General features: G+C 46.5%; 1 protein-coding gene across 2 annotated transcripts; it reads left to right on the forward strand.

Annotated features, from left to right (window-relative positions):
• The first annotated feature begins 9,647 nt into the window (after positions 1–9,647).
• PLD6 (phospholipase D family member 6) lies at positions 9,648–18,069 on the forward strand. 2 transcript variants are annotated; one of them, XR_015243904.1, is made up of 4 exons: positions 9,648–10,631; positions 10,916–11,394; positions 13,283–13,397; positions 16,151–16,255. XR_015243904.1 is itself a non-coding variant. In XM_025920444.2 (2 exons), exons 1-2 carry the CDS (start codon positions 12,960–12,962, stop codon positions 16,396–16,398), a joined length of 690 nt encoding a protein of 229 aa, XP_025776229.1. In that variant the 3' UTR covers positions 16,399–18,069. The 2 variants fall into 2 exon arrangements, 1 of the variants encoding a protein (XP_025776229.1); XM_025920444.2 differs by lacking the exons at positions 9,648–10,631; positions 10,916–11,394 and having other exon boundaries at positions 12,960–13,401; positions 16,151–18,069.
• Positions 18,070–18,784: the final 715 nt, after the last annotated feature.

The following is an 18,784-nucleotide window of genomic DNA, read 5'->3' on the forward strand; positions in this document are numbered from 1 at the left end:
AGAACAGTGGACATCAGTGAGGCTAAGGAACAGAGAAAAATTGAAGAAAAGTGGACAGAACCTAAGAGAACTACGGACACTATCAAAAGGATCAACCTGCACATTGTGGGAGTCCCAGAAGGCAAAGGGGCAGAGAACATTCAAAGAATGGCTAGGAGTGCCTGGGTGTCTCAGTCAGTTGAGCGTCAAACTCTTGATTTTGGCTCAGGTCATGATCAAAGAGTCGTGGGATTGAGCCCTGTGTTGGTCTCCGAGCTGAGCATGGAGCCTGCTTGAGATTCTCTCTCCTGCCCCCCACCTCTGCTTGCATGTTCTCCCTCTAAAATAAAAAAATAAAAAAATAAAATTAAATTAAATAAAAGAATGGCTAAAAACTAACCAAATTTGGTGAAAGATAGGAACATAAATATATAAGAAGCTCAGAATCTGCCAACTAAGATGAACCCAGAGCCACACTGAGACACATTCTAATCAAACTTCCGAAAGACAAAGAGCAGATCTTGAAAGCAGCAAGAGAGAAGCAAATCATCACATATGGGGATCTTCAATGGGAATGTATACAGATTTCTCATCAGAAACGTTGGAGGCCAGAAGACAGTGGGCCAATATAGTCAAAGTGCTCAAACAAACAAACAAACAAACCCCCCTGTCAACCAATAGTCCTATCCAGCAAAACTGTCCAAAAGTGGGGGAGAAATCAAGACATTCCTGGATAAAAGAGGAGGCAGTTTGTGATCACTAGAACTGCCCTACAAGAAATGCCCACAGGAGTTCTGCAAGGTGAAGTGAAAGACACCATCAGTACCTCAAAGCCATATGGAGAAATAAAGATCTCAATAAAGGTAGATCATGAGCAATTGTAAAAGCTAATATTGTAGCAATGGTATGTTAACTGTACTCTGTTTCCTGCATGACTTAAGCACACCTAATAATGTAAAAGTTAGTATTGGGGTGCCTGGGTGGCTCAGTTGATTGAGCGTCCCACTTTGGCTCAGGTCGTGATCTCTCATTCCATGGGTTCACGCCCCACATTGGGCTCTGTGCTGACAGCTCAGAGCCTGGAGCCTGCTTCCGATTCTGTGTCTCCCTCTCTGCCCCTCCCCCACTTGTGCTCCCCCTCTCTCTCTCTCTCTCAAAAAATAAAAATAAACATAAAAAAATATTTTAAATTTTTTTTTTTTTTCAACATTTATTTATTTTTGGGACAGAGAGAGACAGAGCATGAACGGGGGAGGGGCAGAGAGAGAGGGAGACACAGAATCGGAAACAGGCTCCAGGCTCTGAGCCATCAGCCCAGAGCCCGACGCGGGGCTCGAACTCACGGACCGTGAGATCGTGACCTGGCTGAAGTCGGACGCTTAACCGACTGCGCCACCCAGGCGCCCCAAAAATATTTTAAAAAAAATCTCCCATGAAAGAAAACTCCTGAAGTCAATGGCTTTACTAGTGACTTCTACCAGACATTGAAATAACTAACTTTCAAAAAAAAAAAAGAAGAGGAAAGAACACTTCCTAACACATTCCATGAGCCAGCATAATCCTGATACTAAAGCCAGAAAAGACACTATAAAGAAAACTACAGACCAATATCCTTTATAAACATTGATGCAAAAATCCTCAACAAGATACTAACAAATAGCATAGTAAAAGGTCCATACATCATGGCCAAATGGGATTTATTTCTGGGATGCAAGGATGGTCCAACATAAGACTATCAGTGTAATATACCATGTTAGTAAAAGGAAAGGGAAAAACCACATGTCATCTCAATGCAGAAAAAGCATTTGACAAAATTCAACACTCTTTCATGATAAAAATATATGTAATCAATATAAAAATATATAATTATTATAATAAAAGTCATATATGAAAAACCCGTGGCAAACATAGTACTCAGTTGTGAAAGACAAAGGTTTTCCTCGAAGATCAGGACCAAGGTAAGGTTGGCCACTTTCATCACTTCTATTCAACACAGGACTGGAAGTTTTAGCCAGAGCAATTAAACAAGAAAAAGAAAAGGCATCTAAATTGGAATGGAAGTAGTAAAATTATTTCTGTTTGCAGATGAGATGCTCCTTATATATAGAAAACCCTAAAGACACCACACAAAAGACATTAGATCTAATACAGGAATTCAGCAAAGTTGTACAATACAAAATCAACACAAAGAAAACAGTTGCATTTCTATACATGATGAACAATCTGAAAATGAAATTATAAAACAATTTCACTTATAACATCAAAAAGAATAAAATAAGAATTAACCAAGGAGGTGACAACTTGTACAATGAAAACTACAAAACAATTGGGGGAAAAAAAACAATTGCTGAAAGAAATTAAAGAAGACATAAATAAATAGAGGGATGCCTGGGTGGTTCAGTCAGTTGAGCATCTGACTTCGGCTCAGGTCATGATCTCCCCGTTCATGAGTTCGAGCCCTGCGTCGGGCTCTGTGCTAACAGCTGAGAACCTGGAGCCTGCTTTGGATTCTGTGTCTCCCTCTCTCTCTGCCACCTCCCCCCACTAGCTCACCCTCTCTCTCTGTCTCTCAAAAATAAATAATAAAAAAAAAAAAGTAAAAAAATAAGTGGAAACACATTCTATGTTCACAGATTGGAAGACTTAATATTGTTAAAATGTCAATATTATCCAAAGCGATCTGCAGATCCAATGCAATCCAATATCAAAATCCCAAAAAATAATTTTTTGCAAAAATAGGAAAACCCACCAAAAAATTCATATGGAACCTCATCCAAACAGCCTAAACAATCCTGAAAAAGAACAGATCTGGAGGACTCACACTTTCTGATTTCAAAACTTACTTTGAAGATACATAATAAAAAGTGTGGTATTGGCATGAAGACAGACATATAGACCAGTGGAATAGATTAGAGAGCCCAGAAAAAAAATCCTCACAAATATGAACAAATCATTTTTGACAAGTGTGCCAAGACCATTCAATGGGGGAAAGCATGGTCTATTCAACAAATGGTTCTGGGGAAACTGAATGTCCACATGCAAAAGAACAAAATTAGGCCCTTACCTAACACCATATGTAGAAATTAACCCCCAAAAAGTAACTCAAAATGAAACCAGGACCTACATGTAAGAGTTAAGATGGCAAAACTCTTAGAAGAAAACACAGGGCAAAAGCTTCTTGATTTTGAATTTGGCAGTGATTTCTTGGATATGACACCAAAGGTACAGGTAACAAAAGAAAAAATAGACAAATTGGCTTCATAAGAATTTAAAACTTTTCTACATCAAAAGACACTATCCACAGAGTAAAAAAGGCAAGCCACAGAATGGGAGAAAATACTTGCAAATCATACTAAGGGATTAATATCCAGAATATATAGAGAACTCCTCTAAAATTTAACGATGAAACAACCCAATTCAGAAAATGGGCAAATGACTTGGATAGGCATTCTACTGAAGAAGATATATGAAGGTGGTTACTCAGGGCGGGGGGTGGGGGTGGGGGTGGGGAGGGAGTGGTGGGGACAGGAAACAAGTGTTGGTGAGGGTGTGGGAGAATTGGAACACTTGAGCATTGTTGGAGGGAATATAAAATGGCTCAGCCACTGTAGAAAACAGTATGGCAATTCCTCAAAAAATTAAAAATAGAATTACCATATGACCCAGCAATTCCACTTATGGGTATGTACCCAAAAGATTGGAAAGCAGGGTGTTGAAGAGATATTTGTGACCCATCTTCATAGCAGCATTATTTGTAACAGCTGAAACATGGAAGCAGTTGAACTGTCCATTGACTGATGAATGGATAAGCAAAATGCAGCATATCCATACAATGGAATATTATTTGGCCTTAAAAAGGAAGAAAATCCTGTAATATGCTACAACATGGATGAACCTTAAGGACATTATGCTAAATGCAATAAATAAATCACAAAAAGACACTCTGTGATTCCAATTATAGATCATACTTAGAGTAGTCAAAATCATAGAGACAGAAAGTAGAATGATGGTTGCCAGGGGTGGCAGAGAGGCAGAGAGGAGAGAGGGAGTGGCAGAGAGAGAGAGGGGGGGAGAGAGAGAATCCCAGCAGGTTCCATGCTGTCAGCACAGCGCCCCACACAGGGCTCGAACTCACGAACCATGCGATCATGACCTGAGCCAAAACCAAGAGTTGGGTGCTTAACCAACTGAGCCACCCAGGCGCCCCTTAAGATTTTATTTTTAAGTTATCTCTACATACAGCATGGGGTTCAAACTCAAAACCCAAGATCAAGAGTCGCATGCTCTATCAACTGAGCCAGCACGTGCTCCATCAGTGTGAATATCTTTAATACCACTGAACTGTACATGTAAAAATAGTTGAGATGGTAAATTTTATGTTATGTGCATTTTAACACAATTAAAAAAGAAAACCAATGACACCAGTGAGTGGCCAATTCTCTGTGGTATGGAAGTTTAAGCTGCTTTAGTGATTTTGGATGGTCTTCTCAAAGTTAGTGTTTGGAGTTGATCATGGAGACGAGGTAACACTCATTTATTCCAAAGACATCTCTTGAATGTCTACAGGTGTGTGCTTAACATTTTGTTCAACTTTGGGGAATAGTTCGTCTATTAAAAATATTTAAAGACAAATCCATTTGAAAGGAAGATGGTGGGAAGCATACCCAGGTGACCTGGAACCCTTAAACTGGCAGCTGTAGGTCTTGGTCATCTTCTCAGACTGGGAGGGAACTCCAGGCTCACACGGGTAAAGGGTAAGTGTGGGGGGGAAAGATGACTTCCCACTGTGCCCCTTATCTTTGGGTACAGATGTTTCTCTTTTTCTGGGGAATGACATTCTCTGGAAACCTTGCTCTCATGTTCTAAAGAGGATTTTGCCAGTTGTCTGCCAGGCTACTGACTGACTTCCCTTGGCGGGTAGAACCCAACGTAAGTGTCAGGTTTCGTTTTATGGGAATGTATGATCTAAATTTCCAACATACAATGAAGCTTTTATTGACAAGAATGGGCAGGTAGGGCCATATATTGATTGGTTTTTATAGGCAGTTGTGGCCTTTTTCACCTGAGAATGTGCAGCTCTTGAAGACTGATGGCCATCAGAGGTGAGGGTGCAGAAGACATGGTGGGCAGATGAATCTGTACTGACCTAGTTCGACTCCTGCCTTGGGGACTGAGTCTGGTTTTGTGCTTTTGTGGCTTTTTTGCACTAACTGGGAGAGAGAAAACATTCTGGGTCTTGAGCTTTCCCTTTGTGCTTGAAGGGTTGCAATACTTACACTTTTCCAAGAACAGACCATCTGGAGCATTTGTTCAGAGTATTGGGCAATGACTTAAGCATCTTTCCTAAATTCCTCCATTTGAAATTCTTTTTCTTTAATGTTTATGTGTTCATTTTGAGAGACCATGCACAAGGGAGGGTGGTGCAGAGAGACAGAGGGAGAGAGAGAATCCCAAGCAGGGCAGAGCCGGACAGGGGGTCCATCTCTTGTACCGTGAGATCATGACTTGAGCCGAAATCAAGGGTTGGACGCTTAATGGACTGAACCACCCAGGCGTTCCTCCATTTGTAATTCTTAAGAATGTCCCATTAAATACTAGTGGTATTTAACACCTCTTTTTAAATCCTGCCAAAGTTAGTAACATAACTTTTTACTTTGAATATTATTTTTTGTCTTAAAGCCTATTTTCTCTGATATCGATATGGCAAGTCCACCTCTCTTACGGTTGCCATTTGCGTGGTGTATCTTTTTCCATCTTATTTTCAAACCACTTGTGTCTTTGAATCTACAGTGTCTCTCTTAAAGGCAGCATATATTGGATCTTGCCTTTTTAGCCTGTCTGACAATCTCTGTTTTTTGATTTGGAGCTCTCAGTCTACCTGCATTTAATGTAATCGTCGGTGTGGTTAGATTTACCTGTGCCATTTTGCTACTTTTATTTAATTTTAGAGACAGTGAGTGAGTGGGGAAGAGGAGCAGAGGGAGGGAGGGAGAATATTAAGCTGGTTCAATGTTCAGCACAGAGCCCGACTGGGGACTCAATCCCACGACCCTGGGATCATGACCTGAGCCAAAATCAAGAGTCACTCAACTGACTGAGCCACCCAGGAGCCCCCATTTTGCTATTTTCTGTATCTCTTATGTCCATTTTCTATATATTTATATGTTTCTATATGACATATAGAAAACATTTAAGACTTAAAAATGTTTATATTGTGGTAATATATATAACCTAGAATTTGCCATTTAAACTATTTTTGAGAGTAGAATTCAGTGGCATATTATATTTATAATGTGTCTCATGTCTTTTTGTTTCTCTTTTTTTTTTTTTTTTTTTAATTTTTTTTTCAACATTTATTTCTTTTTGGGACAGAGAGAGACAGAGCATGAACGGGGGAGGGGCAGAGAGAGAGGGAGACACAGAATCGGAAACAGGCTCCAGGCTCTGAGCCATCAGCCCAGAGCCTGACGCGGGGCTCGAACTCACGGACCGCGAGATCGTGACCTGGCTGAAGTCGGATGCTTAACCGACTGCGCCACCCAGGCGCCCCTTTGTTCCTCTTTTTAACGTGTTTATTTTTTGTTGAATGACTATGTTTTAGAACATAATTTTTTTTTTCAGCGTTTATTTATTTTTGGGATAGAGAGAGACAGAGCATGAACGGGGGAGGGGCAGAGAGAGAGGGAGACATAGAATGGGAAACAGGCTCCAGGCTCTGAGCCATCAGCCCAGAGCCTGACACGGGGCTCGAACTCACGGACCGCGAGATCGTGACCTGGCTGAAGTCGGACGCTTAACCGACTGCGCCACCCAGGCGCCCCTAGAACATAATTTTAATTTTGGATTTGTAAACCTAGTTTTTTAAGTTGTGTGTGTGTGTGTGTGTGTGTGTGTGTGTGTGTGTGTGTGTGTGCGCGCTCCAGGGATTACAATATGCATCTTTATTTTTGTTTTAATTTTTTAAATTTATTTTGAGACACACAGAACATGAGCAGATGAGGCAGAGAGAGAGGGAGAGAGAGAATCCCAAGCAAGCTCCACACTGCAGAGCCTGACATGGGGCTTGAACTCATGAAACCATGAGATCATGACCTGAGCCAAAACCAAGAGTTGGACACTTAACTGACTGAGCCACCCAGGTAACCCTCACATTTAGGTTTTTAATATATTTTGAGTTTATGGGTGCGTGGCTGGCTCAGTCAGAAGAGCATGCAACTCTTGACTCAGGGTTGTGAGTTCAAGCCCCATGTTGGGTGTAGAGATTACTTAAAAATAAAATTTTAAAAATTCATTTTCAGTTTATTTTTGTGCATGATGTAAATGACTTCTTTTCACAAGAACAGTTTTAGGTTCACAGCAAAATTGAGGGAAAGGTACAGAGATTTCCCATATACCCTCTGCCCCAACAGATGCGTAGCCTTTCCCATTGTTAATATTCCAACCACAGTGGGCAGTTACAATTGAACCTAATTGACAGTTTGCATAGACTTTATTTATTTTAATGTTTATTTATTTTTGAGACAGAGAGAGAGAGACAGAGCATGAACGGGGGAGGGTCAGAGAGAGAGAAGGAGACACAGAATCTGAAACAGGATCCAGGCTCTGAGCTGTCAGCACAGAGCCCGAAACAGGACTTGAACTCACGAGTCATGAGACCATGACCTGAGCTGAAGTCGGACGCTCAACCGACTGAGCCACCCAGACAACCCTTGCATAGACTTAAAAAATAATTTGTGTTTCTCTAAGGAGTATCTGTGGACTCATTATCATTATATTTTCCTTTAATTCTTTGAACATTTCTGTAAGAATTGCTTTGAAGTGTTTTTCTACTAATTCCAACATCTGGGTCCACTCAAAGTCAATTTCTATTGGCTGCTGTTTTCCCTGTATGTTGGTCACACTTTCCTGCTGCTTCGCATGTCTGTTATGTTTTCGTTGAAAACTGACATTTTAGATAATATAGTATAGCAATTCTATTACATTCTATTACATTTTTCTAAGGTTGTTTTTCTTTGGAAACGTGCCTGGACTTAAACTGTAGAACCTCTCCCTCTGTAGTGTGACGCTGGTGTGTCTGCTCAGTTTGTTGTTTTTTTTTTTTAATATTTATTTTTGAGAGACAGAGAGAGACAGCATAGGCAGGGGAGGGGCAGAGAGAGAGAGAGAGAGGGAGACACAGAACATGAAGCAGGCTCCAGGCTCTGGGCTGTCAGCACAGAGCCCGACGCGGGGCTCGAACTCATGGACTTCGAGATCATGACCTGAGCTGAAGTCGGATGCTTAACCTACTGAGCCACCCAGGTGCCCCAATGTTTTTTTTAATCCTTATTTTTATTTATGTCTAGAGGTCACTGGTGTGTCTTCCTAATGTAGTAGTCAGCCAATGTTTTTAGGCAGAGGTTGTACCCAAATATTTTAAGCCTGTGAGAATCCTGTCCTCTGCTGATCGATGTGTTTGTGGGTTGGGAACCCTTTCAAGCCTCCATTGGCTTTCGCTCTTCCCTGGCCTCTCCTGGGTCTCTCCCATTCATGCATAGCTCCCCAGTTCACCAAGGATGTGTGGAGAGTGTAGGTCAGCTTTTCTATGGTTCTCTCACTTTGGGGCCCTTTCTGTCCTATTTTCTGGCTGGTCTGCGGCTTACCTCACCTTGGACCGGAAGCTTGGGTTGGTAAGGCTGCAGGTGTTTGTCATTCATTTCCCAACTGAACCCACCACTTTTAGCCAGCAAAAGTAAAAACCTAGATTTTAGGGTTTTGCAGCCAGTCCCACATTGGTAAGGCCACCATTTTTGCCAACTGAGCTGGGAGGGTGAACGGCTGGGAGCAGCCTCCAGCAGTTTTTTTTTTTTTTATTATTGTTTTTTTTCAACGTTTATTTATTTTTGGGACAGAGAGAGACAGAGCATGAACGGGGGAGGAGCAGAGAGAGAGGGAGACACAGAATCAGAAACAGGCTCCAGGCTCTGAGCCATCAGCCCAGAGCCTGACGCGGGGCTCGAACTCACGGACCGCGAGATCGTGACCTGGCTGAAGTCGGACGCTTAACCGACTGCGCCACCCAGGCGCCCCTCCAGCAGTTTTAAAAAAAATGATGCCTCTCATTTTATTGTCTGCCTTTGGTGGATTTCCAGCACCCTGACGCGGTTGTTATTGACCATTTTCCCTAATACACACGCACACGCATGCACGCGCATATTTGGTTGGTTGGTTGGTTGGTTGGTTGGTTGGTCGGTTGTTTTTACAGAGAGGAATTGACTACCTCTTTATATAGGACTGTGCTCACCTTCTTCTCATTCTTTACTATCTTTTCAGGTGAAGAAAGTGAGTCTCAAAGAATGAAGCGATTTGCCCTAGGTCACGCAGCTGTGACGTAGGGGAGCTAGAATTACACTGTGGGGCTCTATTTGTAAATTAAAAAAGGCACTTTTATTTATTTATTATTTATTTATTTTTTTTTGAACGTTTATTTATTTTTGGGACAGAGAGAGACAGAGCATGAACAGGGGAGGGGCAGAGAGAGAGGGAGACACAGAATCGGAAACAGGCTCCAGGCTCTGAGCCATCAGCCCAGAGCCTGACGCGGGGCTCGAACTCCCGGACCGCGAGATCGTGACCTGGCTGAAGTCGGACGCTTAACCGACTGCGCCACCCAGGCGCCCCAAAAAAAGGCACTTTTAAGAAGTATGGCTGACATACAATAATTTATACTCATTTAAACCATACACCCTGACAGGTTTTGACATATGCGTATGCACATTAACGCCATCAAGATAGTGAACATCTCATTGTATGTTTCTTTATACTCTTTCTTCCCTTCCCACATCTCTAGGCAACCACTGATTTACTTTCACTCTAGTTTGCATTTCCTAGAATTGCATGTTGGTGCAACCACACAGAATATACTTTCTTTTGTCTATCTTTTTTCACTCAGCATAATTTATCCATATATATCAGCAGTTTGTTTCTTCTTATTGTGAAATAGTATTCCATCGTATGGACAGGCGAGGGTTCGGCTATTTTTCTGTTGATGGATGTTTGTATTATGTCCAGGTTTGGGTTATTACAAATAAATCTGCAGACATTTGTGTACAAGTCTTCGTGCACACACATAGATGTGTGCTTTCATTGCTCTTGGGTTATATTTAGGAGTGGTATAGCTGGGTCATACGGAAGGTGAACGTTCAACATTTAAAATAAGTTTTAATTTGGAATAATTTTAGATTTACTGACGTTTCAAAGATAGCACAGACAGTTTAGTTTCCGTTATTATTAGCATCTTACATCCCTATCATGCATTTGTCAAAGTGAAGAAACGGACACTGATACGTGACTATTAATTAACCTCCAGACTTTTTCACATTTCAGCCCTTTTCCCAGTTACACTATCTTTCTCTTTCAGGATCCAGTTCAGGGCACCACATTGCATCTAGTCAAGTCTCCCCAGTCTCTTCTGGTCTGTTACAGTCTCTAAGCGGTTCCCTTCTCTTCATGACCTTGGCAGTCTGGAAAAATAGTGGCCAGTTATCCTGTGGAATGGGATAGCAAGTCCTTCCATCTGGATTTCTGACGTTTCCTCCTCATGATAGAACTGGGTGTATGAGCTTTGGGAACAACCACCGCAGAAGTGAGGTGCCCTTCTCATCATATCCGGGGTATGTAACATTCACACATCTCTGGTGATGGTCACTATCACTTGGTTAAGGTGGTGTTTACAAGGTTTCTCCCCACTTTCAAAGGGATTTAGTTCTCCCTCCCGTAGCAAGGAGTAGCTACATATATTATTTGGAATTCTAATGTAAGGAAGACATGTATCTTCTCTCGTTTCTTTATTCAGTCATTTATTTATAGCAGTATAGAGTCATGTATATTTATCTCGCACTTGGGTTATAAAAACTACTGCAAGTATTTATTTATTTTGTTTCTCCATTTGCTCCAGTTTTGGCCACTGGAGTCTCTTTTAGGCTACTCCTGTGTCTTTTGTTCCTGCTGCCATGTCCACATGCTCAATTTCTGGTACTACAAGATGCCGAAAATACATCTACAGTCTCCGCGCCCAACCCCCAGAATCTGTTATTTCTTCAAGGAGAATGGTGTTTGGAAACTAAGATCTGGGACCTAGCATGCTCATTATTGCCGGGGTGTCACTGCTTCTGGGCCTCTTGGGGGACTGAGGTATGTGAGGTATGTCAAAACTGACATAGTACGTATTTTACTATAAATACTAAGCTAACCATGAGTTCACTGTGGTGTCTCTGACCCCAATCCAGTACCAGAGGGATCATTCAAGCCTTCTCCGGTGCTTATCTCTTACCCCATCCAACAGAGAGAACCCTGGCTCCCACTATCCGCCAACCGACGACTAATGCACTCAACCCCAGTGCGCGTGTATGCAGTTCCCCGCCTTGGGAAAGAAAGGTATCACCCAGAGTACAGTGTTGACGGGCAGCTGCTGTTGTGTTTAGCATTGTGGTTTCCAGTTAAAACGTGGTTTCCCAAAGTTACTTAGATCAGCTCCTTTCCCCCCATCTGGGGAGTCTGTTTTTTAATGGATGGAAGTCATGAAGACCATCAGCTGGTTACAAGGAGGAGACTGTGGAGTTATTTCCTTTCAAAGACCATAGACAGACTTAAATTAACCGTGGAAATTCCTGACCAGGATTCAAGAAAGAAAAAATAGAAAAAAGAAAACTTAGCCCTTCTCTCTTTTCTCTCCCTGTGAAAGTAACAGCCCCTCCTAAGTGATACAGTGGGTCCAGTGCTTGCTAAGACAGGACCGAGGCCTTCTTACGTTTTCACCGAGCTTATGCTGTTATGCCCAGAATTCGTGATCCCCAAAGACCACTAGGGAGCCGAGTCCGATGCAAAAGCAAAGAGCCTTTATTCGAGCTAGCTCGAGCTCAATCCCCTACCTGCACCGACGCAGCGGTGAGATACCAGGGAAAGAGAGCGAGTTTCAAAAGGACAAAGGTTTTATTGGGGCCTGGGGGCAGTTGGTGAGGTAATGGCTATGGCCTCAGCCGATTGGCTGGGGAAGGGTCCTGGGGAAGGGTCCGAGTCCTGTTAGGCAGGTGAGGGGGGGTTACTCAAGGGGAGGAGGTGTGGTCAAGGTGAAGGACACAGAACAAGATGGAGTCGGCTGGCGTAGGCCCGCCCTTTCAATGCTTAAAGCAGAACGAACAGGCATCTCCAAATAACAAGTTTATATTGGGAAATTCTGTAGAAACAAGGGGCTTAAGACTGGCTTTGGGGCCATCCCCATCACACCACTGTCTCTGACACTTTGAGTTCAAACCCTGCCACCAGCTTAAGCATTCCTTATTTGACACTCTCAGTGTGTTTCCAGACCCTTCTCCCAGCCCTGCCTAGCCGCGCCCCTAAAGCAAAAGGAAAGGTTTGAACTGAGCGGTCGCGGCTGCTCTACTGCCCCTCAAAGGGAGGAGGACCTGGATTGTTGCAGGCTCTGCGGGGGAGCGGGTGGTATCCGGGCGCCTGCGGGGCGCATGCACTTCCACAGGGATAGGCGGGCGCGGCCCGGTGCACTTGGCCAGAGGGCGCGCAGACGCGGTGGGGCCGCGAATAAGCCCAGAGAGGCGGTGTGCAGCCAGGCTGCGCGTGCACAGGCGTGGTGGGACGTGTGGGAGGGGGGCATTGGGGGGGGTGGGGCGCACGGGGCCTGCAGGTGCACAGGCACAGTGGGCTGTGGCTGGAGGGCGGTCGCACGGCCTGGGGTTGCGCAGGCGCGGTTGGCCGGGGGTGGCTGTACAGGGCCGGGGGGGCGCAGGCGTAGTGGGTGGTGTGTATGGGGGAGGGAGTCGGGTGCACGTGGCCGGCCGCGGCGCAGGCGTGATGGGCAGTGGAGGTGGGGGGCGCTGAGTGCACGTGGCTAGAGGTGCGCAGGCGCAGTGGGTGGGGAGGTGCGGGCGCACGTGGCCCAGGGCGAGCGCTCAGGCGCCGTGGGCGGCGGGGCAGGTCGAGGCTGCATGGAGCGGTTACGTTGGCGGGTGGCGGCTGTGGCGACCGTGGGTCTCGCGCTGACTCTGGAGGCGCTGCCCTCCGTGCTGCGCTGGCTGCGGGCCTGGCGACGGCGAGGGTGGCGGAGTTCTCTGCGGCGCGAGGTGCTCTTCTTCCCGTCGCAGGTGACCTGCACCGAGGCTCTGCTGCAGGCCCCGAGCGAGGGGCCGTCGGGGCCGCCAGCGGACTGCCAGTGCAGCCTGCCCCACGGCGAGAGCTCGCTCAGCCGCCTGCTGAGCGCCCTGTTGGCCGCCCGCGCCAGCCTGGAGCTCTGCCTCTTTGCCTTCTCCAGCCCGCAATTGGGGCGCGCAGTGCAGCTGCTTCACCAGCGCGGGGTGCGCGTCCGGGTCATCACCGACTGCGACTACATGGCCCTCAACGGTTCGCAGATCGGCCTGCTCCGCAAGGCAGGTAGGCCGCGCCAGAGAGGCTGGGAGTCCCGGCTTGGGACTCAGGTCCGTGGAGAACCTCTGGGGAGGGTCATCAGGCCCCCAGCCTGGCGAATGATGTGACCCCGGGGGCCTTAGGCAGTGGGGGAGAATGTCAAAAGCAGAAACTTGGTGGGGGGTCTGAGTATAGGTGAGACCCCATATATGTCCCCTGGTGGCCTTGTGAGGTCAGGATGGTTTTAGCCTGGAGAGACTCCAGGGCCGTCTGTAAAGAGCACCTGCCTTCACCCAGTGGGTGCACTTCTGTGCATGGAGGTGTTAACGCTGGATACCTGAGTGTGAGCCCGGAGGAGTGAGCAGGCTGTGTGTTCCCAGCTAGTGGAGAAGATCTGGGGGATTCTCAGAGGCTGGGGGCCTGCCCAGCGACACCAGGGAAAGCGGACGTAGCTCCTGTGATTCCCAGTTTCTGATGACTGGCGTTGGCCTTGGGGGGCTGTGGGGAAAGCCTGTACCGGGTAGAGGCAGGGGATGTAGCCCCACCAGCTGAGTTTTTGACGTTGCAGACTGAAATGACAATGGCTTAGCCAGGCAGCACTCAGGAAATCAAGGGCGAACTGTAAAAACAAACCTGCAAGGCCCGCCGCTAGCGGACTCTAGCGGACTCTCAGTGACCGTGTGCATAGGAGCAGGTGTGCCAAGATGGCGAAGGTGGGGCTTCGGGACTGAGGGGCTAAAGGAGGAAAAGTCATTTCACCTTAAATCCACTAGTGAATTTTATGCTGGGGCTTTTGAAATGAATAAAGATGATATACTAAAAAACGTGGAGCTAAAATGTTTAGATGGTGAGCAGTTAATTTGTTTCTCCGGCTGCAGGAGGACAGGTAAGACGGATACCTCTGGCTGGCCTTTCTCTTGCACTGGGATGGGGACAGTTGAAGCGGGAAGTATGAATAATTTTGCAAAGGGTCTAAATTCAGATTCTGGGCTTACCCGTGAGGTCTGTATTTCCTCCTCAGCCTCAGTATAACAGTGTGTTTTGCATGTGGGACTTAAGATCTGTTCTGAAGGTAGAGCTAACAGGAGTTGCTGGCGGGTTGGTTAGAGAAGCGGTGTTCGGGTCCCCTGGGATAGGAAGGTTACAAGGCAGGGTTGCTGGCAAAATATAGGATGTCCAGGTAAATTTGAAGTTCAGATAAGCAACGAATGCTTTTTAGTGTATGTCCCAAATATTGCATGGGACACGCTTACTTTAAAAAACTATCTGTAGGGGCACCTGGGTGGCTCAGTCGGTTAAGCGTCTGACTCTGGCCCAGGTCATGATCTCACGGTTCGTGAGTTCGAGCCTCATGTCCAGCACTGTGCTGACAGCTCAGAGCCTGGAGCCTGCTTTGGATTCTGTGTCTCCCTCTCTCTCTGTCCCTTCCCTGCCCCTGCTTGCACTGTCTCTCGAAACGTTAAAAAAAAACCTTTTTTTTTTTTTTTTTTTTTTTTTAAATAAAAACAGTATTTGTTGTTTATCTGAAATCACATCTTACTTTGGACATCCTGTATTTTTATTTGTGAAGTCTGGTGACTCTGTTGCAAAGCAGCCTATTTTTTTTTTTTAATTTTTTTTTTCAACATTTATTATTTATTTTTGGGACAGAGAGAGACAGAGCATGAACAGGGAAGGGGCAGAGAGAGAGGGAGACACAGAATCGGAAACAGGCTCCAGGCTCCGAGCCATCAGCCCAGAGCCTGACGCGGGGCTCGAACTCCCGGACCGCGAGATCGTGACCTGGCTGAAGTCGGACGCTTAACCGACTGCGCCATCCAGGCGCCCCCAAAGCAGCCTATTTTAAACTGTTCTCTTAAATCACACATTTCTTATGGTCTCATCCACTAAGCAGATAACCCAGGAGGTAGGCATTATTCCAGGGTTGAGGCAGAGGAGGATGGACAGACTCCCTGCCCGAGGGGAGTTTGAAAACGGTAGGAGAGAGACAAACAGGAAAACAAAAGGCAAGGATTACAGGCTCCGTGGCGAGTGAAGGAGGCAAAGCGAGGGAGAATTTGGTTTTGTAGCAGTTAGAACTCTTTCTGCTTTGGTGGAAAGGCCCAGGGCACGCTGGGAGTTAGGGGCCCCAGCCGGCTGGCTTTGGGGTGACACTTAATTCCCTCGCCCGAAGCACCCAGGGCCTGGCTTCTCCTGCAGTCTTCCTGCTTGAGGCCCATCCTCCCCTTATGCAGTGGGGTGTGGTGCTGGCGTGCGTGGCGTTGGCAGGGGTGCCCCAGTTCCAGGGGTGGGCCCAGTGAGAGCTTGAAGGCAAGGAAAGCCCGGCGAACGATTGTTGCCCTGACCCCTCTGGCAGGGTCCGTGATGGGCCCTCCCAGAACCAGTAACCCGGGATTGTGCTGGTTGGTGCGTCCCTGAGAAGTGCAGGTGGGCAGACCTCACCCAGGTTCCAGGGCTGCCTGTCGGCGCCAGAAGGCAAGTTGTGTGAGTGTTGCCGTCCTGCCCCTCGGGACCGGCTGTCCCCACCGCCCCCCGGTCCTGGGCCACCACGCTCCTCCTTCCCTCAGCCTTCCCTCCTGTGCGCTGGCGGCGGCTGGTCACCATCTGGCTCGGCCACCGCCTGCTGCCCAAGGGTGACGAGCTTCCCGTCTCCCCTACCAAGTCAGAACTAGAGCAGCAGCTGCTGGGAAATGGTCTGCACTTGAGGAGGGGCTCCCGTGTCTGAACGAAAGCGTTGTAAGAGGCGGTGGAGAAGTCTGACTTGCCCTTTTTGTAGGCATCCAGGTGCGACACGATCAGGACCTGGGCTACATGCATCACAAGTTTGCCATAGTGGACAAGAAGGTGCTGATCACGGGCTCCCTCAACTGGACCACTCAAGCCATTCAGAACAATAGAGAAAATGTTTTGATTATGGAGGATGAAGAGTATGTGAGGCTTTTTCTGGAAGAATTTGAGCGTATCTGGGAAGAGTTTAATCCTACAAAGTATACCTTTTTCCCACAAAAGAAGAGGAATCACTGAAGCTGCGCTCTTCTCTGTCTTCAGAGTTCAAGGCGAGAACGGTGTTCGGTGTTACAGAACTTTTGTCCCCGCAGTCGAAACCACACCAGATCTAAAAGGATGGGACTCAGGATGGGCCTGTGCCCGCCCAGAGCAGCTGCCGGGTTCCGTCCGTGTCAGACTGTGCAGTCTACGTGAGAGAAATCTCAACGTGAGGAAAAAACACATTCAGACTCCGTTCTCATTCATTAAAACACTAAAGTGAAGTGCAGAGTGGGGTTAAGGAGGAAGGGGAATCCCTGCAACCCGAGTCTCTTGTTTCAGGTCAGCTCGCTTCCCACCAGTACGTTCGGCGACAGCTTTTCAGGAATGGGCGTTCTGGAACTCGCCTCCTGCCTTGGGCCGGGTTTCTCCTGCCGTACAGAAAAGGCAAGATACCTCTTTCAGGATGTAAAGGCTGATTCCTCTTCCTGACTCTAGAGAATCTCTTACTATGGCATCCGCTCCCCTGGCACTGTCTCCCACACTGTCTCCTCCTTTCCTGTTGGCCTGGCCCAACCCTTCCAGCACAGCTAACCCCCTGGGATGGGCCAGAGGTCGGCAGTCTCTCCATTTCTGCTGTCACCGGCTCGTGGGTGCTTATGGGCAGGTTTGAGTCCGAAGATGTTAAGGAGAGAAGTCAGGAAAAAGGGCAGGAGAGGGGGGTGCTGGGCACGGCAGGAGTGGGGAGCCGCCTTCCGGGCCCCCCTGCAAGCATTGGTTGCCACCAGAGCGGGCAGGTCATTGTCCTAGCCGGGGTGCCTTGCATGGTGACCCTTTAAAATAAATACACAGGAGAAAAAAAGAACCCCACAAGTACCCAGGAGAATGTTCATCTTCCACAGCTTCCCTTCTGTTTTCATCGTGGTGAGTTGCTCCGTCTATCAGCAAGGACTGGAAGTGGCCAGAGGCTGCTTCTGTTTCTGTGTGTTAAGCCTTTAATTGTTAGCATGCTTGCATTCAAGGTAATTTTGTGCTCTTAGAAGTGACCTTCACTGTACCACCTGTGAACTTGGCTAATTGGCATTTTTGGCTCAGCGTAATCAATCATGGGTTACCTGACCATCTGGAGGAATAAACTAGAAGAGAGCCTCTTTTCAGGCTGTGGCATCTCACAGATCTGTTTTTATTCTCAGCTCAGGGATTTGCTTTCACCGTTAATTAGAATAGCTATCTTACGTACATTTGTGAAGTTATTTTTTCATTAACGTGTATCTTTATAGAGAGATTGTTCACATGACACCTGAATAGCGATTTGGCCATCTTGTCCTATTTCTGTATGTAATCGGCCTGACGTCTGTTGGGCGTGTTTCACTTTCCCCATCATACTCATGGAGCCACCTGGAGAGACCACTCATCGTTGCATGTTTTTCCCTGTTTAAAGTTATCTTTGACTTACTGTGTTAGGCAAGTAAATGCAAAGTTAATTTTCCTGATTTAATTGAAGCTAACGAGTATAATACATGGATTGGAGCTCACAGGAAATGGTTTTGGACTGAATGTGTTTTTTCCCCCAAGCTGCTTATGCACTCCTGCAGCCTGTGTTCTGGAGAGAAAACAGGAGGAGTTGTAGGATGTGTCTGTGTCCTGGATGCTGAAGCCGCATCGTCCTGCACGTCTGCACGTTTGAATAAAGGCGATCTTACTCTGGAATGTTAGTAGTGTGTCTTTGCCTTTTGCAGATCCAAATCGTGGGTGCTGTTAATGAAACAAATACCATTTTGCAGCAGTGGATGACATACGGCTGTTTAGAGACTGCTGGTCAAGATAGGAGCCCCAGGCAGGAGTAAGACCTCAGTGTTCCTTGGGGGACCTTCTGAAGTGTTCTCCAAGATGTCCATGCTGCCGTGGCAGGATTTCCAGCATTTTCCTCCAACCTGTGAAGGTTGGCTTGCGTGCAGCTCACTCCCACTGGTATCTGGGTCTTTGCTGTGGCTTGCATCCCCTTCTTCCAGAAGCAGGCTGGTGCTCAGATGTATGTTAGTAACCATGTGCGCATAAGGTGACCTAGCCGAGCTGTCTGGATGTTTTCAGGATTCTTAAATGATCTCGTAAGATTTTTTATTTAATGGCTTTGTTTATATTGTTATCTTCATTATCTTAGCAGTAGGAAATCAAATCTCACAAGATTCAGGTTTTCTGAAAAGAACTGTGGTAAGACAACACTTCCTCCTGCAACCCTTATGATTAGAAAACACCGTTGGAGTGGGAATTGGCCTCGACAGTGCCCACAGCTGTGAAGTACACCAGGAAGGTTTGAAGGAACCAATACAACGACATCGTGTCTTTTTAATTTATTGGGAGAGAGACAGACACAGTGCGAGGCAGAAGCTGCGAAGTTGTGAGATCATGACCTGAGCTGAAACCA

This window comes from Puma concolor, chromosome E1, assembly GCF_028749965.1.
Source record: "Puma concolor isolate L17-30 chromosome E1, mPumCon1.1.hap2, whole genome shotgun sequence".
In the NCBI taxonomy this organism is placed as follows: Eukaryota; Metazoa; Chordata; class Mammalia; order Carnivora; family Felidae; genus Puma; species Puma concolor.